Raw genomic sequence first — 22401 nt, forward strand, 5'->3', positions numbered from 1 at the left:
TTACTCAAAGCAATGGAGAGAATCGAAATTTCCTCTTAAGATTTAGAAAACCAGTTAATTGCAACTCTGATATTTAGCATCCATAACCATCTGATGGATCAATATGGCAAGAATGCAAACATCCAATCAATTGACAGTCCTAGTAGAAGTTAGCTGGTTGATAAATGCCAATGCTTTGGAAGGAGGATATTATTGCAGTTCCCTGTAAGACCAGTGACCATAAGTCTAGAGACAAAAATTTTTATAGTGCTGGAAGCCTGGAAATCTTCTTAATGTTGGCATTTTCTCAACTAAGCCTTACCCCAACCATATGGATTATCTAATGTGAATCTTGTTCCACTATTCCATCATGTTTGGTGTCATGGCAATTGTTAAATTATAGGAACATCTTTTCATCACTTTTCTTTACTAACTACCTGCATTTATTCTCTTGAGAAAGAAGTTTAGGCCTGTATGTTGTAACATAATGGGAGAACAATAAGATTGCACTTAAGTCCACTATAAATAGATCCTCAGGGAAATTGTGGGCTTCATGGGAAAAATAAGTAATTTAAGTTCCATGTTCTTCTACCTTGAACATGCTTCATGAATTGACTAAACAAGAGTGCAAGTCATTTCACACGCCCCATCATAGATTCCTTATCACAGTACTATTACATCTAAGGTAAATGTAATCATCAAAGGAAGAAAATAAAAATCCAGCAACAGATAGTTCCTTACAAACTACAAAGCATGCATGTACAGATATAATAAAGAAACAAGAAAGTAGCATACCCAACCCCCTTTGAACGCCTTGAATTCCGGTCCATTATCAGCCGGACATCCCTGACCTGAAAGCAAGCATGGCAGGAAGCAATTATCAAACTCTAATAGACAGCATACATAATGACAACACAGACCATAATGGAAATATTAAGTACCATTCAGTGATCATATAAGAATGCCATAAGAATAATGCAATAAAACCATATATAGGAAAACAAAATGAACTACCGTCATGGTCCAACAGAACGTAGGAGGGGAAAAAGTATCAACCAACTAACCTTGCCTGCTTTTGAGAAAAATTCATAAACATCTCTCTCAGTAGCCTTCAGAGGCATCTGCAATATTTTCCATTACAATTAATGAGTGTTTGCAAAAGAAATGCAATGAAAACAGAAGAAAAAACAGAGAACAAGGCTAAGAAACAAAAAAAGAGTATGTTTACACCCACCTGGTAAGCAAAAACAGTCCTCTGATCCCTTTCTGGATCAGCTTCCGGCTCCATAACTTCCTTCTTTTCTTTAAACCTCCTGCATGAATTATGGCTCAGAACTAAATGAACATATATTCAAGAAAGAAAAATCTCATAAAATTGATCAAAACCTTTTAATTGGAACAACAAATTATAAATAACAAGAAATATGTTTTGCTGTTAGATGAAAGTTCAATTTTATCTCTTATAAGTTATTTATATAATTTTTCAATGCTAGTTACTTTTTCTGTTTTCTATCACTGCTTTATTTCAATACCATAAGAAAAAACAATAACATAGGGAAGACCTTTTTGTAGGAAATTGTTAAATAAACATATGCATGTCTCCATCATGCTTAGACGTATATATGTGGCAATGTGCATATGGCACATAATCATCCAAAGTCTTTTGCTTCCAAAGATTTGTGTAATTGTTTACTCCCTTTCTTCTGTGGGATGGTTTTCTGTGAGTGTGGGTGGGTAGGGATTGGGGATCGGAAATAAGATAAAGATATATATACATTTATATAAAAGCAATAAGATAAGAGAAGCCCCTCAGTAATAAAAAAGTGCCAATAACATTACAACACAACAAAAAGCTCCATGTATGATATATACAATGGATATGTCTAAATTGCCATGTTAGACACCAAGAAGGCTTGCTAGTCCCCCCTCTCACTAAGCTTTCAGAAATCAAAACAAAGGATCTCAGAACCAAAGTGAACAAACAGTTAAGCTAGTACAATTAATTGCAAGATTGGGAGGTGGGATACCACCAACTCAGTAGTGCATCATGCATGCAGGTGTAAAAATCAACTAGACCTGGTTTATCAAACGAGGTTTTATAGGTCAGACTTTGCAACATTTTCCCCTTCCTACTATAATTGTAGGCTGCACCCTATCATTAAGTAAGACAAGGAAATACAAGGAAAGTCTCTGTTGCGTTAACATTTTCTAGTACCAATATCTTTTATCAACCTTTTTCAAGTGCAGTTCTAAGAATTATCCAGGGCAATGACAGTTTGAGTCATTTGACTATAATTAATAACATAACCCTAAATTACAGGACCTAACTACCTTTTTTTCAAATGAAACATGCTCGATTATCACATGCATCAGAGCAAGCCTGCTAGCCCCATCTGAAAACTACAGAGGGGAAAACAACAACCTAAAACCTAGCCCAAATGGATCATACTCAAGTGTTCCCCAAACGAGTTTTTAAAAGTGCAAGGCACAAGCGAGGCACACGCCTTTTTAAGCAAGGCGCAAAATTACAAAAAAAAATCAGAAAAATCAGAAAACGTCAGAAAATTCAAGAAAATGCCAAAATTTTAAAAAAAATGCAAAAAATATTAAACATAATGTTAATAAAAAAATAAAAATTTAAATTTTAAAATAAATGTTTTAAAAACCTATTATCTAAAATTAAAATGCATAAGCATAACACGTAAAGTGTATTCAAATGAAAATTTAAAAATAAAAGCAAACATATAAAGCATTTTCAAGCATGTAAAACCCACAATCTCTTTTTCTCCTTAATTACATTGCTTCAAGTAGCTAATGTGATGTAAAACATATTGCATTCTTGATTCTATGAGTCGCCTTTCTACCACGCCCCTTGAGGCAAGTCCGAAGAAGTCTATGTTAGGGTGTGAAATTCTTATTTTTCACATAAAAAACAATGATTTTATAGCTTTCATTGCCTTTTAAGAAGATATTTTATTGCAATGAATGAATGAACAACATTAGCAAATAGGGGGTTCTCGGCCGTTAGACTCAAAAAAAAAAAGCAAAAAACACAATTTTAAAAAGGTGCACGCCTGGGCTGAGGCGCAAGGTGCATCAGGCGCACACCTAGGTGCACCAGGCGTGCACCTTTTGAAAGGGGTGTGCCTAGGAACTGGGCAAGGCGCAAACCCCAAAATGCGCCTCGCCTGTGCACCTAGGCGCGTCTTTTAAATCACTGCCCCAAACAGAGAAGCAATCTAAGAAACCTCCTAATGTCATTAAAATAAAAGAACCCAATACCAAAAGGATCCATGAACAGTAACTAAAAGAACTGGTGAACTCCATCAATTTAGTAGTAAGTACAGACAACTAATGAGTTTCTTTTAATTCCAATTAGTTGTTCTAGCATTCAAACTTAAAGTGGACCTAACACATTGCATTTTCTATTTAAAATATTAATGGAAGTCTTCATGTGTCTCCAACAATTTTCATGCATTTCTCAATTGATACGCAGTCTACGAAATATGAGGAAAGTAAGTCCCCTGCATACCATGTTGGACCCTACAATTAAGAAAAAAGTATGGTTTAGAATTGTAGCAGTTGACGTTGAACCATTAAAAAGAAAGCAAGTGCAGATTCAAGTTTACGGTGTAACTTTAACAAAAATCAGTAAATAGAAGCAACTGAATAAAGCATCTACATATGAACAAACAATCAATAATACTTATCCAATTATTTGGAGTTGGTTACAGATCCCATCTGCCATGCCACTCTATTCTGGGGCTGTGACCTCCAGAAATGAAAAATAGTAGCAGCATACAAAATAACAATGGCAATGGACAGTAGTTAGAAGAAATAAATCTTAGAAGCACGACTCAGATGAGGAGCAAGATTTGAAATGGGAATAGCACTCCAATCAAAATTTTCCAGTAAGAAAAGAACTAAATCTTGATTTGTCAACTTTCATTTTGCACAATAAAAAAATATAGAAGATCACCAGCATCCAAAAGAAACCAAGTTACAAGTTCTCATGAATAACCCCCACAGTAGACATTATCAAGGGAATCATCATATCATCATATATAACTGAACTGGCTTACTCAAGAAGTCCAATGCTACTTGGTTGACTTCAAAGCGATTGCTTTAACAAAGGGGAAAATGCTTTATGAACGCCTGCTAGTTGTCATTGCTATTAAATTTCAGTCTTCAAAATTCCCAGAAAGTGATTAGAATTTTCTTTTCTGTTGTTGGGTAATGCACTCAAAAATCTCACTAGTTCACATGTTTCATGCCACTCACATTTCTGTACTCAAGATTCCTATAACAATGCCAAGAAACTCAAAAATGTTTAAAAAGAAAGGTTTTCTTAGGGACTGGTAAAGTGGAAGAAAGTTTTTGTGCCAACATAGGAAGGTGAGTATAACAAAGGTTAATAAAAATATTAATTTGAGCCATTGTTTGATGTATTGCATATTTTGCATCATTCCTTGCTTCTATTCCAACTCAACTCCTAGAAGCAGGATGCCCCTGAGATAAGGGAGTTTTGCAAATGAGATGGTACCTCCACCCACAAACTTTACCCGGAAATATTATGCAGCAGAATCCAACCTTTCTACTTATTAACAATCAGACTACAGTTTTGTGCAAGCTCTAAAAGGAACCAAGGGTCCAACTGGTATGAGTTGCATCTTCCTCAAATCGGGCATGAGTATATTGTGTGATTATATGGACCTATAGGGAATACAAGCTGCAAAAAAACTGAGGTAGCCCTTCATCTGGAAGTCTGCATATTGCAAAAAAGAATAGAGCAACACACTTTATAATTGAAGTGTGCTTGAATGAGTTACCATAAAGAGTGGCACATGGTAGCACACCTACTCAATGAAATAAGGGAATTTAGAAGACATGCATGTCCAAATCAAATGGATTGGGAGGCTTGACGACACCAAGACTTTGGATGCATTCACATTGTGGCATAAGCCTCAAGGTAATGCTCATGAGTTACCATTTTTCTAAGAAACAACAGAAACTAAAATGAAAAAATGCATAAATATGCAAAAAAGGAGCACATTTTACAAATGAAGGTCAAAATAAATAGCTGATCACATAATAAAACTTCAAAAATATTAGAAGCTTTAAAAAGCCATTGCATTCTTATAAACCATTTAATAACTATTTTTTATTCAGAAACATCAAACGGCTTGTTAGGAGGATGGAAACTGCTCCATAAACATAGATTGCAGTGTCCAAAATCTACAGAGATAGCCCATTCCAGGTGAGTTTCTTTGATATATTTTCATTTGACTAATGGCTGTTTTTTTGTTGATTTCTCTTGAAAAAGTTTTCACAGATATGTACAGTCCCTACCTCATAGCGGTGCTGAGCATTTCACTTGTTTAAATGTTTGAGGCATCTTTATTGAAATTACCTTACCTCTAGAAAAAAAAAAAGGAGCAACATCAAATGTAAAGATTTTATTAATGTAAATAGAAATAAAATCCTTTGTTGCAATAAATAAGAAATTTGGGATGAAGGCCGGTACAGTCCTACGAAACAGCCAAAGGTTAACAAGCACTTGCATCATACAGTCCTATACAAGTGAAATGTTCTATTCCAGGCACAGTGCCCCACAAATCAATTGTTGGCTATTCACCCCTGCTTTTGATAGAGAGTCTGCAGTTGTATTGGAAGTTCTATGGGTCCAATTAAATAAGCAGTAAGTGTTGGTTGCCAAAGCCTTTCTTCCCATATCAAATGCCTAAGGAGACGGTCCCTAAAATCTTGAAGACAGACATCCTTACCCTACCAATCTCCTTCAATAATCAAATCTGTCCATCCCTTCAAATAGGCCTAGCTTTAAGCCCTACAAGAGAGTAATCATTTCAGACCTCAATGAAATTCCTTAACTTCCTGGACTCAAGTGGCTAAGTATGAACTTTCCAGTGTCGTTTCTAAACACCTCCAACTGTGCCCCCGTTACCAAGATAGCATTCATCAAAATAGAGTATTATAGCCTGCTGTATGGGCATAGCCAGCCACCGTAGGCCATTCTCTCAAGAAAAAAAAACATTGAAACCTGTTAGAAGCAAGAGAGAAATATAGTTATTTGCATTCTCATCAACTTTAAGGCAAAAGACTCACACAAGGGGAAAGGCACCAAGTTGGTTGTCTTTGTTGAAGCATCTCATCAGTGAGAATAATCTCCTTTGAAGCTTGCCAACAAAATGCTTTGAATTAGGAATGGGGACCTTCCCAAATGGCTATGATCGGAAAAGGATGAAGGATGGCAAGGATTCATCAAGGACTTTAAATTCCATTCTCTGCCATCTTTTTTGTTTTCATCATCTTATTAAATAGTTCAGTCAGATAATAATAAGCATACCTCTCTCATACTTTACCAAACTTCTATTGGGATACTATCTAATCCTAATGTTTTTCCGTTCATCTTAATTAACTCCACTTCCACTTTGAAAACTCTAAATTTATGAAGGTGCATATTATTTTTAGTAATATTAGAGTTACCAATCCCTCCCCCACTAAGATCCTCTATACTAAACACACTAAAACACACAAAAAAAACAAGTAAAAAGCATATCAAGGCATGAGAAGTATACTTTAATATGTTCAAGCATGAACCCCAAGGAGAAGGGGTTGTAACTCACAACCCTTGTCTTAAGGTGTAAGCCTTGTATGCTTTTTTCTGACACTGCCTAATGCACCAAAGGAGAATGCATGCCCACCTTTATGCATCATTGTACATTTTGCTGCTTTCAATGCGATACAATTGTCATCCTTCTTAGAAAATGACTTTGCTTAATAATTAGCAAATGTCATAGAGATCCATTGTTTAGTCTCACAAATTTCACCACTCCAATCCGCATATGAGTCTTCACCCAATGGTTCAATTCCAACCTTGCACCTCAAATCAACTTTTTTAAATCATTCACCTCAAATTGGCTTCAACTATTCATGGAAACCCTTTAAATAGCCTGTTGTGGACGCGTTCGTGGGGAGGACGTACTGCCACCGGCAGCAGCGGTGAAGAGGGATCCACATGGCAGCAGCTTATCTTATCAGCCAACAGCTTATCTTATCTTATCTTATCCTTAGCAGTCCCTCTTATCTGTTCTTACTTTATCTATTAGAAGAGTAGTAGGAGTTTGATTTATCTTAGGGAAGCCTTATCCTTCCCAAGTAGGAGTCTTATCTATAAGCAGTCGAATTCAACAAGGAGGACTCTCACCCCTTGTAACCTCCTATTTAAAGAGCTGCGAATTGAGAATAAAGGCATCCAAAATTTCAGTCAAAGAGAAGAGTCAAGGAGAGTTAGGGTGATCTCTTGGACAAATCACCCCTTAGGTCGCCACGATAGGGTCTGCACGCAAAGGAAGGGGCAAGGGGAAACTAGAGGTTCTCCCTGTGGACCGACCCGTGACGAGATCCTACGCCCGGGCCCATAACATTTTGGTATCAAAGTCGAACGTCATGGGCAAATTGGAGCAGCTGTCATCCAAGGTCCACGAATTAGAACACCGACTCGTGGAGAACCACGCAGAAGTACGAGAAGTCAAGGAAGATGCCTGGGAGCTTCAACGCCTGCTAGAGTCGTATTTCTCCACCAGGGAGAGGAGCCCTGAAGGGACGGCAACCACCAACAGCCGCCGACCAGATTTAGCGGAATCATCCAGCGAACGACAGATCGCCACCCCAACGACAGCAGTCATCCCAAGTATAGTAGGCTGGAGTTCCCTTCGTACAACGACAGCGGAGATCCACTAGGATGGCTATACCGCTGTGAACAATTCTTTCGCAATCAGTGTACGGAGGAAAGAGATAAGGTCAGTCTGGTCGCGTTTCATCTAACAGAAGAAGCACAATTGTGGTTTTACCAAGTAGAGAATGAGGAACGAGGGCTCAGTTGGGACCATTTCAAGTCCTACTGCCTCCTCAGGTTCAAGCCCCCATTGACGAGCAACCCACTAGGTGAGTTAATCAACCTCATGCAAACAGGCACTGTGGCTGAATACCAACGCCAATTTCAAACCCTTCTCGCCAGAGCTGCCTTGGTACTCCCAGATCAACAAGTGTATATGTTCACCGCTGAATTAGCTAACCCCCTGAAAGTAGATGTGGAAATGCAGCATCATCCCAACCTGGTCACCGCCATGAACCTAGCTCGCGCTTTCGAGCGCAAGCTACAGATCAGCCGAGAATCCTTCAGCATGGGACGATCAGTGACATCATGGACACCCCCGAAGCCAACCGGGGTGGCCGATTCTTCGGCAGCCAGCAGGGAACAAAAGCTTCACACAGGTACCACTCCCAGACCGGCACCCAGCATAGGAAGCAGCATGACGGCACCCCCCATCAAACGCTTATCTAGAGCTGAGATGGCAGAGCGTCGGGCAAGAGGGCAATGCTTCAATTGCGATGAGCTGTATTCAGCAGGGCACCGATGCAAGAGGCTATTCTGCCTCCTAGTAGACGAACTGGAGGAAGACAAGGACGAACCCGCAGCACTAGAACCCGAGATCACCCTCCACGCCATCGCCGGGATAATGACCTCTCAAACTATGCAGCCATGAGCACAGGTGGTAGGGAAACCAGTATGTATCCTTGTAAACTCAGGAAGCACGCACAATTTTGTAAGTGAGCAAGCTGCCCTTCAACTGAAACTACCAGTGGAAAGCAGACCGCAACTACAGGTAGCCATCGCAAATGGAGAGAGAGTTCACAGCCCTGGAACCTGTGAGAACATCCAAATACAGGTCGAATCCGAACCCTTCTCTATTAATTTATTTGTGCTACCCTTGGACGAGTTTGATATAGTACTTGGAGTTAAGTGGTTGATTACTCTAGGCCCTATCCTATGGGATTTCATCGCCCTAACAATGTCATTCCACCTGAATGGAAAACAAGTTACTTGGCAAGAAACCAAAGTGAAGGCAAGGAAACCGCGAGTGCATACACTCCAAGGAGAAAGCATGCACACAGGTCCGGATGGCCCCCGAGGATGTTGAGAAAACAGCCTTTCGAATGCATCATGGTCACTTCGAATTTCTAGTTATGTCGTTCGGTCTCACCAACGCCCCATCCACATTTCAGTCACTGATGAACGAGGTATTTCGGCCCCACCTTCGCAGATTCGCCCTAGTATTCTTTGACGGCATCCTAGTCTACAGTAAATCATGGGTTGAGCGCATACATCACCTACAAACTGTTTTGGAACTACTGCGCCAACACAAGCTATTTCTGAAGCAGCCCAAATGTTCTTTCAGGGAGCGCCAAGTTCTTTATCTGGGACATATAATCAGCGAGCAAGGTGTCATAGTGGATGGCTCCAAAATCCAAGCAATTCAGGATTGGCTCAAACCTCAATCCACCAAGGCTCTCTGTGGGTTCCTAGGACTGGTCGGGTACTACCACAAGTTTGTGCAAAATTATCGATTATTGGCTGCCCCATTAACCAACATGCTGAAGAAGAACGCATTCCAGTGGGATGAAGCAGTTGACGCCGCCTTCGCAAACTTAAGGGATGCACTCTCCTCCACCCCCGTGCTACAGTTACCAAATTTTGACCTGGAGTTTACGGCCGAATGCGATGCATCCGATATAGGTATTGGAGCAGTACTACAACAGCAAGGACACCCAATCGCCTTCTTTAGCCGCAAACTAGCTGATCGGCATCTAAAGCTACCAGCCTACGAGCGTGAGTTGATTGGACTAGCTAAGGCCGTGCAGCACTGGAGGCCATACTTGTGGGGAAGATCCTTCGTCATCAAGACAAATCACTATAGCCTCAAGTATCTACTGAAGCAGCGGCTTACCACTCTGCCTCAACAGCACTGGCAAGCAAACTGCTCGGGTTCGATTTCCGGGTAGACTACAAGGTGGGGTCCTTAAATCGAGCCGCAGATGCCCTGTCCAGACGTGACGAAGATCCTATGCTCCTTTGTGCAATTTCTCGGCCCCGCGTCACCCTGTTAGAAAGCATTAGAAGCATGCTGCCCCAATCACCGGAATGGAAGGACCTTGTTCAGAAAATACAGTCCGAAATGACCAACCCGAATTGGTCCATTCACGATGGGCCAATACTATACAAAGGACGGATATATCTCCCAGCCTTCCTTAATTCCCTCCGTCATCTCCAGCATACAAAACTCCACACATGAAGGCATTCAAAAGACATTGCATCGCATCCAAGCCGATTTCCATTGGCCTAGTATGAGGACTTCAATTCAGGACTTCATCCAGAATTGCTCCACGTGCCAACAACAAAAATGGGAAAACCTGCACCCAACAGGCCTTCTCCAGCCTCTTTCACTCCCAACACAAATCTGGGTTGATATCTCTATGGACTTCATTGAGGGCCTACCCAAGGTCGGCAGGAAATCGATCTTATTCGTGGTGGTGGATCGCTTTTCCAAGTATGCTCATTTCATTCCCCTGTCCCACCCGTATAGCACGGTTTCAGTTGCCCACGTCTTCTTTACACATTTTCCGTTTGCATGGGCTACCCGAATCTATCACCAATGACAGAGACCCGATTTTTACTAGCACCTTCTGGAAGGAGCTATTTCGGTTGCAAAATACAACCCTAGCCTTTTCCTCCGCCTACCACCCTCAAACAGACGGGCAAACAGAGGTGGTAAACCGTACAATAGAGATGTATCTCCGTTGTTTTGTGGGTGACCAGCCACGACATTGGGTGGACTGGCTTCCTTGGGCCGAATACTGTTACAACACGGCCTATCATTCTTCTCTTGGCATAACACCATTCCAGGTCGTCTATGGTCGGGACCCTCCCCGCCTATTGTCCTACAAACCCGATTCAACGCGGTTGGAAGAGATTGATCGTTGCCTACAAGACCGCGATGCCCTCCTGACCGAAGTCTCTCTCCGCTTACAGCAAGCGCAGGCATGCATGAAGAATGCCTATGATCAGCACCACCGAGAATTAACTTTCGAACTCGGATAGTTCGTGTGGTTGAAGCTTCGGCCCTATCGGTAACACTCCCTCAGACGCAGAGCTCCCCCTAATCTGGCTCCCAAATTTTATGAGCCCTTCAAGGTTTTACGACGGATCGGGAAAGTTGCATATCGTCCTACAAACCCAGTTCGACACGGTTGGAAGAGATTGATCGTTGCCTACAAGACCGCGATGCCCTCCTGACCGAAGTCTCTCTCCGCTTACAGCAAGCGCAGGCACGCATGAAGAATGCCTATGATCAGTACCACCGGGAATTAACTTTCGAACTCGGATAGTTCGTGTGGTTGAAGCTTCAACCCTATCGGTAACACTCCCTCAGACGCAGAGCTCCCCCTAATCTGGCTCCCAAATTTTACGGGCCCTTCAAGGTTTTACGACGGATCAGGAAAGTTGCATATCAGCTAGAACTACCAGAGCACAGCAAACTCCATGATACCTTCCACGTGTCCTTGCTCAAGCCATTTACAGGTACTCCTCCTAATAAGGTACCTCCCCTACCACCCTTAAAGGACAACAGACTCATTCTCCAGCCCCGAGCTCTTGTTCAACCCTGAGTCAATCGGAGTATTCTTGAAGTCTTGTGGAATGGGACGACCTACCATCAGCCGAGGCCACCTGGATCCCCTAGATTGATCTTCAAGATGCGTACCCAGATCTCGAGCTTGGGGACAAGCTCGTTGCCCAGGAGGGGTGTAATCTTGTGGACGCATTCGTGGGGAGTACATATCGCCGTCGGCAGCAACAGTGAAGCGGGGCCCACATGGCAGCAGCTTATCTTATCAGCCAACAGCTTATCTTATCTTATCTTATCTTATCCTTAGCAGTCCCTCTTATCTGTTCTTACTTTATCTATTAGAAGAGTAGTAGGAGTTTGATTTTTCTAAGGGAAGCCTTATCCTTCCCAAGTAGGAGTCTTATCTATAAGCAATCGAATTCAACAAGGAGTCTTCCTACAAGGAGGACTCTCACCTCTTGTAATCTCCTATTTAAGGAGCTGTAAATTGTGATAAAGGAATCCAAAATTTCAGTCAAAGAGAAGAGTCAAGAAGAGTTAGGGTGATCTCTTGGACAAATCACCCCTTAGGTCACCACGATAGGGTCTGCACACAAAGGAAAGGGCAAGGGGAAACTAGAGGTTCTCCCCGTGGACCGACTCGTGACGAGATCCTACGTCCGGGCCCATAACATAGCCTCCAATCCATTATTCATTTCCGCTGACTCCACATGTTTCCAACAATAGATTTAGGGGCGATCCAAAACAGGAAGCTAATAATGAAATAGGTTGTCCTGACAATACATACTACATATATCCAAAACACATTCATTTATGACTCTTAAGCATCTTGATGATTAGTAGTTCTTGAATTTTTAACTTCCCTTGAGAACACTTCACAACTAGATGAACAAATAAAGTCTTTCCCCTTCTAGGTCTCCAAAAGGATTTCTTCATATTTCCCCGTTAGTCAAGCTTCAGCAATTGAATTTGTTTTTCAAGTCATATTGGCTCCCTTCCCCAAATAATTTCTCTCCAAAGGATTTTCCTTGCAAGTTACAAGATCTTGGTTCCATGATTTCAATTCAATTGTGGAGTGCAACCCACTCTTTAACAATGTTTGGCTCTTGATAATGGGAAGCTTTTGGCAAATAGGCTTCATTAAAAAAGATCACATGGTTAGGTGGGTGAAATGGTTGTGGAGGGTACCCTCCCTCTCTCCCTCTCTCTGAATTCATTGTTAAATCAGCTTCTGTTAAAGCCTCAAAGATTTTGATTGGTATTTTTGGGTTTAGAAGGAATCTTAAGGAGCCAAAAACAGCCAGTGACTAAACTTCTTAATATCCTTGATGAGGTCTTCCATGATCCTATGAATGAGGACAGCCGTGATATCCTCCAACCAAGAAGACATGATTGGTATATTTTTTCTCACCGATGTTCAATATGCGGGTCAAATGGTGAGTCTTGCCTTCACTTAATAATCTCCTGCCCAATTTGTTCTAAACATTTGGGATAGGTTTTTTTACTTGTCCTTCATCCTTGACCAGTTTGTTTGATTCAACTACTTTTAGATGACCTAGAAAAAGGAAGTAAATAATGTGGAGATGCACAAGGGCTACATTGATATGGACAAATTGAAAGGGGAGGAAATCTAGAGTGTTTGAAGACAAGGAGAGAAGTAAAGAAACCATTATAGAGAGAGTACTTTGTTCAAGGTGGCACATTAGGTAAAGACTATGGAGTTATTTTCACCATTCTATTTTGATGATGTTTAAGAAATGGGCTAAACCGCTAAAGTGGTAGGGTCTAGTTCAAAGAAGGCAAAGGTGATGAAAAATTGGATTGCACCAGAAAGGGAATTTATAAAATTTGACATTGATGGCAGTAGTTTCAGAAATTCAGGGCCTTCGGGGACAGGAGGGGCTCTAGGCTTTTAGGGATGAAGATTGTCATATTATAGCTACGTATTTAGATCCAGTTGGAGTAGGTGGTAACCCAATAAGAACCAGTGTTTTAAAAGCGCAAGGCACAAAAGAAGTGCCCGGGAAATTTGCACCCAAGGCGCAAGGCAAGGCATGCACGCTTTTTGGGCTTGCCTTGAGTGGCTTGGTTGGGGCCGGGGTGAAATTTGCACCCAGCCGCTAGGTTGATAAAAATGCAAAAAAAGCACAAAAATAAAAAAAAAAGGCACATGCCTGGGCTGAAAGTACTGTGCCTAGGGCCTAGGTGAGGCACATAACTTAAAATGTGCCTCGTCTAAGCGCCTAGGCACACCTGAGGCGCACACCTTTTAAATTACTGATAAGTAAATGACGGTGATCCAAAGGTGGTGATAAATTGGTTGCTGAATAAAGAGAGAGCTTTGTGGATTTTTAAGAATGAGATCAAATGGTTTAAGTGGCTATCAACAAATATTTAAATGAAAATTAGATGAGTAGAGAGATCAGCAAATTCCTTGGCTGATATGTTGGCCAAGAAAGGGGTTAACAGAGATCATGATGTTTGGGCCCAATTGTAATGCAATGTTTCTATAATGTACAGGGTAAAAAAAGTTGTAGATTAATAATGGAGAAATTAGATACTGAAGGTGATCCAGAGGTAGTGATAAGTTGGTTGCTGAATAAGATAGCTTTGTGGATTTTTAAGAACGAGATCAAACAGTTTAAGTGGCTGTCAACAAATATGCAATTGAAAATTTGATGGGTAGAGAGATCTGCAAATTCCTTGGCTGATATGTTGGCCAAGAAAGGGGTCAACAGAGATCATGATGTTTGGCCCAAGTGTAATGCAATGTCTCTACAATGTAATTGGGGAGTGATAGAAGGGACTATGCTCTCAGTCTGTTATGTATTTGTAATTGTAAAGGGTTTTGTACATTACTGCTTTCATTTTAATAAAATTTCCTTTCATAAAAAAATAAAAGATGCCTCTTTGTGTTTGACTACTTGATTGACCTCGTCTACTAGGGTCAACTTTGTGATTGTACAGCTTCTGGACTGTAGAAAATACCATATAGAAAATTATCCATTTTATATACCATGTGATTTCTCTTGTGTGTAATAAATCTTCCCAAACCTTTCTTTACTGTCATATATTTTCTTTTCTTCTTTTAGAATAAAAAGAACACTGTAAAGCCTTCAGTGAGACAGGCATATCGTGTGCACTGAAACTAAACTGAAGAAAAAAAGTTACATAATATGGATAAACACAATAACCTTCACAGACACATCTACAAAATATCATCCAAATCATAATTCATTGTGAGTTTATGATATTGTTTAGGGTAATAAAACTATAACAGACCTTATCATAATTCAATTTGTGGAAAAGCCGATATCTTCTTCGAAGCTTTGGAGAAGTTTCCGCTTCTTAATCCCATTAGCAATGTGGGGGTAATCGATCTACGTTTTCAACCCAAGTTAGAGTTCGTATAATTGTGTAATGTACATCTATCTCTTTTCTTGACTCTTTTCAAGAGAGTAAGTCTTCATTTGTACAAGTTTCAATCATAAAATACGCATACCGCTTAATTCAAATAGCCCAAAAATTCTTCTATAAATAGATAAAAACAGAACAGGTGCTTACATCATATTTAAGGATCAATACATTCTATAAGACAATGAGCAAATAAAAGACAGATATTACCTGCTCTCCCTATCTCTTATGTCATTCTCGTATTCTCTTTCTCTTTCCCTGTCTCTACTCCTTCCCCTGGAAAAATCTTTGTCGTCGTCCCTATCGTAATGCCTTCTTGAGCGGCTACTGCTTCTTCGCGACCTCTCTCTCTCCCTTTCCTTCTCCTTCTCCTTCTCCTTCTCCTTCTCCTTCTCCTTCTCCTTCTCTCTTTCTTTCTCCCTATCCCTCTCCCTCTCTCGTTCCCTCTCCCTCTCTTTAGCCCTTTCTCTCTCCCTTTCCCTCTCCCTCTCCCTCTCTTTTTCCCTCTCCTTCTCCCTATCTTTATCCCTTCTCTCGCGGTCCCTCTCTCGGTCACGATCCCTATCCCTCTCATACTCTCTATCCCCGTCTCTGCTACTTCTGTGCCTATCTCTATCGCGCCTTTCCAAACGAGAAGACCTCTCCCGTTCATCCCGTTCCCTTCTTTCCCCATTCTGATCATCCCCTTTCGACTTTTTACTCCTACTCTCCTCAATTCGATCTACGTCCTCGTCGTCTTCCCTCCGACGAGAACTTCTCTGGACCTTCTCACCTGAGCCCTTCTTCCCCGAATCATTACGGCTTCCGGGGTCTTCCACAGATTTCTCCAGATAATCGTACTCGTCGAAATCCATTGACCGGCTGAACTCGATAGAACTCAGTTCAAATTAACTCAAATTCGAAAATACATCCAAAACCCTAGAGCTGCAGATATTATAGATACTGTATCGAGTTGAAACTGGCCCTGGAGGGAACTGCAATAAACCCTTATTATCCCTTATCCCGCTGGAACTCGAATCCTCGCTTCTTTGAACAGCAGTGACAGGTATATATACGAGGGGTTCCAAACTAGGAATTAGGATTTAGGGAAGAGTCGTCTCGAACGCATATACAAGGACAGAGGTGGTGACACTACACGCGCGTACACCGTTCTGGCCTCGTCTTTGGCCCAGGCCCGCATCTATCATTTTTATTTTAGGGGGTGATCATTTCTAACCCGGCCTGGCCCAGGCCCAGGCCCGCATCTGCCCAGAAATTTTCCACCTGGCCCAATGCATTTACCGGTAGAAATGGTAATTTGACTCGTTCCAATGGAGCCCCGCCTCGCAGGACAGGTTTTGTAGCCACTGATCGATCGAGGTTTAAGGTGGGTTTCAAGGAAACTCTATGTTGCATTAGATATTATATATAAAAGTATAAAACTATTAATATAATATATTATATATATTATATTATAATCTTATACTATACGATATAATACAAAATATTTAGAGGTAGTTTTCAAAAAATATATATATAATCACAAGTATGCAAGTAAGAATGACCAGGGGTGGGGTAGGGGTGGGGTTGGGCAAATTTGAGGATCCCTATTTGTTGCGGGACAAGGTTGGGGTTGAGATTTCTAACCCCAGCGGGGTTTGGAACAAGGACAGCGCGGGACATCTGAATTTAGGTTAGGGACGAGGCATGCAAAACCTAGCCCCACCCTGCACCATTCCCATTCATGGTTATTGGGGATGTAAATAAGTTAGATTCAATATAAATTTGACCCAACTTTAACCTGAACCTCTAGTATCCCAGCTTGGACCAATCCAATTCAACTTAATAATATGTAATTTTCTCACCCTACCTGACGTTATAGGGTTCAACCAAATATCAAACCAACCCAAATTTTATCAATTATACCTTTTATAATGTATTTTGAAAATCTAAAAGCCATTAATTTAACTTGGAAATTGGTTTATAAGTTCTAAGATATTGTTTTCTCCATTATTGAAAGAAGGAAAACTGGAAAACAAAATAAGCATCAAAAGAAATCCTAAACTCTGAGGTTATGGAGTTAGAAGTCAACAAATTACAATAACACTCTACACGTGTATGGGCATCGTAACCCAATGAAACAGGTCAGCCAAAAACCCAAACCTGACTTGGGTCAAATAATCAAAACACTAAACCAATTCTAGAGTCAGGTTAAACCAACTTTACCTTTTAATCCAACCCATTAACATCCCTACATATCCCTACATGTTACATACCTACTTGTTTTTTAGAAGTCAGGTTTATATGTGTGTGTATTATATGTAATGCCCATACTTGCCTTAAAAGTTAAAAAGTTATTATAAAATATTTTAATATATGATGATTAAAAATAATAGTTGTCAAATTATTTTAAGGGTAAATTTCTTAAACTACCCTTATGATGTATCTAATTGACAAAGTGTACCCTTATTGTTTGAAAATTAACTAACTCTACCCTTACTGATTCTAACAATTGACTAACTCTACCCTTACCATTAACATCTATTAATATTCCGTCAAAACCCGTACACACGTGACATCACGTGACGTTTAAATTTTTTTAAAACCCAATGCTAACCTTGGCCTTATCCCCTTCCTGCCAATTCGACTCTTTCCTTTATTTTCCCCTATCTCTCTTCTTCCTTTGAGCGATGGCAGCAGCAACCCCCTCTGGTGAAGTCCGATCTGAAAGAATGGTAGGATCCATCTAATGGACGCCAAGAAAGGTGCGGAAAGGGGGGCGAATTTCAAAAAAAAATTCTACCTTCTTCCAACTGGGAATCATATTCCCTAAATTTAGAATACATTATTCAAGGATCCTACTTGAACCATAAACAAACTAGATCTGAATCAAAAGGAAACAGGAAGGATCACACCTGATCCGGAGAAATAATATCTCCCAAAGTTGGTGTTCACACCCAAAGAAATAACCAAGACCCGCTCCTGCTGAAGATGACACAGTTGTGGATGGAACGGAACCAGCAAGGTGCGTCCTACACACTAGTTCTTCACAAGAACCCTCTGAAAACCTTGAACACCAAATCCTAGTGTCTTTCTTGCAAGACTATTGTCAAGAACTGCTTTCTTGACTTCCTGTTGCTGCAAAGATCCAATCTTCCAACAGGTAGTGGCGGCGGCTAAAGAAGAAGTCCAGGGACGAAGAGGGCAGAATTGTCTCTTCTCTCTAGAGTCTGTGAGAGATCAAATCTCAGATTGCAGGATGTGTTTCTTGTTTACTCAAGCCCCCTAGTTCGAAATCTGATATTTCTGCTAGGATTTTCTCCTCTTTCTTCTTGATTAAGAAACCTCCCAATATTTTTGGGAGTTATCCCAATCCAAATCAGTATTTGGATAGGGCTTAATCTTAATCATATTTGCAGATTAAGTTAGTTAACTCCTGATCTTATCAGGAGGTTACCAGATTCAAATCTAATTTGAATTTGGTCTCTTAGAGTGGATAAGGTCAAAGACCCAATCCTTTTACTAACACTAATCTCAAATTCGCCCTATGAACTGGTGATCATATCAGCCCAGTTCGAAATGGGCTTTTGGCCCATTAAGTGTTCAGTGTTTAACTAGTTTCCAACATGCTGCCCAGTTGGGCTTCTTTGTATGGCGTGAGACCCAAGCATTGATCTACACACCAGCCACATGGGTTCGGCCCAACTGAATTCACTGAAAGACTCAGTGACCCCCTTGAGCCCATCACATGGACCCTCTGGGCCCAACACTTACATTAAGTGGTCCCTGGGCCAAGCTATCTTATAAAAACCCAGGGACTGTGGGCAGGTGCAAGATTAGCCCATTAGGTATTATCCTAAATGGTCTTACACTTAACCTCTCGGCCCTTAATGATCAAGCACTGCCCGACAAGAGAAGACATCTCTTTCGGCTGCAAGGAACAGTGCCGCACTCTCTACTAACATGGATCCTGGGAATTAAAATATTTTGCAAATCTTTTGAAACCGTACATATACACATATATATCTTAATTTTGCAAAACAAAATTTCAGCGATTGAAATCAACTGCCGGCAGTTTGGTTTCCATCAGAGAGAGTGCATTCCCGATCATTACCATTGTCCGACAAAGGGGCTGATCCTGTCACTATGACCACTCACTCAGATGAATTCTCAGACTGCCCCAACATGTCCAGGTTTTGACCCCCACTAAGGATCTCACTGATTGACACATCAAAGACAGCCCGATCCGACACCTAGTGATGTGTCATAATCGAGTCTAGGGGTCAGGTGTAACTTTCCAATTTTGCCCATCTGTCTCCAAGGTCTAGGGCAATACTGGAAATCTGGTTCGGTTCAAGGGTTCAAGCAATACCATACTGCATGTGCCTTAGGTCTTACCCTGATGGCCGAAACAAGCCATCCCAACACTTGGTGGCACACCAGTATCAGCCTTGGCAAGATAAATCTCCCCAGACTTATTCAATGGCTGTGAACATTTGAAACTAACACAAGTTTCTATAAGTGTCCAGTTTTAAGGTCTTACACAGAATTATACCAAACAACATGAATCAAACATGCACTTTAATTTATTTCCACTAAATAACAAAAGTACATCAAATCCAATTGAAGCTAAGGGCATACAAGACTATTTAACACGATCTTCCTCTCTCTCTTTTTCCTCTGGTCGACGGCGGTGGAAACCCCTCTAAACTCTCATCTCTCTTTCTTCTTCCTTTGGGTGAAGATGCGGTAATCCCCTTTGATCTTTCGACGACTGTATTCTTCTTTCTCACGAAAAGGGGGCTGGCTTGGGACCTTCCTCTACTTCAGTTCTCTCTGTGGCTTCTTAGAAACCTCGTTAATGGAGGTGGGAACTTTTCCATTCAACATGGGCTGGAAAATGGGTTTGGAAGAAATACACATTTAATGTTAACCAGAGAAAGACACAAAGGAAGATATACCCAAATAGCTATATTTCGAAGAAAGTTCTTCCTTTATTTTGCTCTGCGAATTCTGCATTTTTTAAGCCACAGGCTCTTGGACCATTGCAAAATCAAATATTTTGGATTATAAAATGGTAGTTTAGGCATTTTGCATGGGTTTTGATGGAAGTTAACGGTAAAGGTAGAGTTAGACAATTGTCAGAAACAGTAAAAGTAGAGTTAATCAATTTTCAAATAGTAAGGGTACACTTAGTCAATTAGCTAAACCATAAGGTTAGTTTAAAAAATCTACCCTTATTTTAATCTTTAAAATTTAAACTTAACCACTTGGATAAAATATTTAAAAACTTACAATGAACAAATTTTGAAAATCTAAATCACTAAAACATTGGTTTCAAAAAAATTGTATAGGTTTTAAATGCCTTTTTCATATTTTTTTATCCTTTTCAAATTTAAATTGCATGTGTTTAAAATCTAAATACATGTATTTAAATCTAAAACTAGACTAGTTGTTGTTGGTCTTCGGTTGGATCATGCTTCTGTGTGGAGAAGAAGAGTCGTCAATAGTCTAAGCGTTGCCTTCTTTGCTTCCCCTTGGGGTCTTAGAATGACGTCTACCTACTCATATATCTTTGTTTACCGATTTTCTTTTGTAGCTTTTTAACTCTTCAAGAGATTTGGGTAAAAGTTGACCATTTTTTATTGGACGTGCAGTTATGGTGTACTTTATTTGGCAGGTTTGGAATGACTTAATTTTTAAAAACACTGTAAATGGTTAAATTGGTTTTGGATTCAACCAATAGAGTTTTAGGCGGTATTTGGCAGGTTTGGAATGACTTGATTTTTAAAAAGACCGTAGATGGTTAAATTGATTTTGGATTCAACCAACAGAGTTTTAGGCGGTGTTTGCTACCATGGTTATTTCGTGGATGGCCAGTTTCATACCATACCATGAGATGGCCACGACATTTGGTTTGTCGTGGATGGTACTGCTCCACAGTATATCTTGGACTGGCCCAGTCCACAACCTACAATCTCATCCACCCATTTGTCTCATTGCTGAGTTTAGTCCCCATTGTTTTGACAATTTATCTCTCTCACTCGTTGATAAGATATATCACACATTTGTCATCCACTCATTTATGATTGACTATATAGATTACTTCATAAACTATATATAAGATGCAAAATATCAATAAGTGTAGTGTGGTCCACACCACACCTACAGAACGCTACTATATGTGTGGATTAGACTGGTCCACACAACTTGATCACAATTTAAAATACTTGTGGACTATGGTTTGGTGTGAATTGGTCCCTTTGGTTTAATTTCAATTTGGTGTTTTATGAAACCCGTTGGAACTAGTTCAATTTTTTATTAACCTAAAAGAAAAAAGCAACATTTAACTGAACCGATCAATGTTATATATATATATATATATATATATATATATATATATATATATATATATATATATATTAATTACTTATTTATAATGTATTAAATATTATATTTATAGTATTTAATATATATTAAAAACATAAAAAACTAAAAAAAATGAAGAATCGAACCAATAAAAATTTGAACCAACCTATTATTTGATTGGTTTCAATTCAATTTTAGTTCATTTTTTTCTTCAAAAATCAATGAGACTAGTTTGGTTTCGAAAAAAAAAAAAAAAAACTCATGCATGGTTCGATTAATCGAACCGTAAACACCCTAGGTGCCACCCCTGGCTCAGCCCCTGGTGACAAGGGTGTTGGTCAAGATAGGATGATAAGGATGCAAATGGATCTGATTGGATTTGAATCAGGGTATATTTGAATCTAATATGACATTGTTCATGGTGGATCCGAAGATCCAATTGGATCTGATAGGCCTCAATCTGAATTCAAATCCAATCGGTAAGTTAGATCTTTGGATTTTATCCGATCTGACTTGTTTTCTTAAAAAATTAATAAATATAAAAAGAAAATATAATATACCAATTTAAATAAAGAATAAATAAAAAATACAAGTATTTTTCAATTATTTTCATCACATATATACATGTTTTTTTATAAAAAAAATAACATAACAAATTTATTAAAAATAAATAACATATATATATATATATGATTGGATCTTCTCGAACCGGATAAGGGTGATCTGAATTTGACCAAATAGGATCAGATCGAATCATTATCTGATCCATTTACACCCCTATAGGATGATTTTCTATGGTTTTTTTTTGTGTGTTTACAAATCATTTAAATCATTTATTGTTGCTGCAATAGGAAGGAGGGAATTTTTTGCCAATGCAGTAGTAGCAAAACAACTTGCTATTGAATTTGCTTTAGAGCTTGCCAAGGAGAAGAGTTGGTGCTCAATTTTGATTTTGTCCGATGTTGGTGATTATGAATTTCATGAATTTGGGGACTCCCTCTCTCTCTTTTGTATTGTTGGTGATTGGATATACTCTATTAGGACTCTACGATTATTTTTTTGATTGTGTACGTAACTTTTATTTTCCTATAAAGCTAAATATGGTTGTTCATACTTTGGCCCAAGTGGCAAAAGACCTAAGCTCAAACTCCTTGTGGTGAAAGAAGAATCCATC

General features: G+C 39.8%; 1 protein-coding gene across 2 annotated transcripts in view; it reads right to left on the reverse strand.

Moving 5' to 3' along the window:
• LOC148876294 (Splicing factor, CC1-like protein) overlaps positions 1 to 15957 on the reverse strand; it is a 28160-nt gene extending 12203 nt beyond the window's left edge. For both annotated transcript variants that reach the window (XM_088966513.1, XM_088966512.1), the window contains exons 1-4: positions 15090 to 15957; positions 1214 to 1292; positions 1044 to 1100; positions 775 to 830 (exon numbers count right to left, since the gene is read on the reverse strand). In XM_088966513.1, coding sequence (XP_088822639.1) covers positions 775 to 830; positions 1044 to 1100; positions 1214 to 1292; positions 15090 to 15733 — 836 coding nt within the window. In that variant the 5' untranslated portion in view covers positions 15734 to 15957. The remainder of the gene's footprint in view (positions 1 to 774; positions 831 to 1043; positions 1101 to 1213; positions 1293 to 15089) is intronic.
• Between the last annotated feature and the right edge of the window lie 6444 nt (positions 15958 to 22401).

Source organism: Nelumbo lutea, chromosome 1, assembly GCF_056320005.1.
Source record: "Nelumbo lutea isolate HS-2025 chromosome 1, American lotus-T2T, whole genome shotgun sequence".
Lineage (NCBI taxonomy): Eukaryota > Viridiplantae > Streptophyta > Magnoliopsida > Proteales > Nelumbonaceae > Nelumbo > Nelumbo lutea.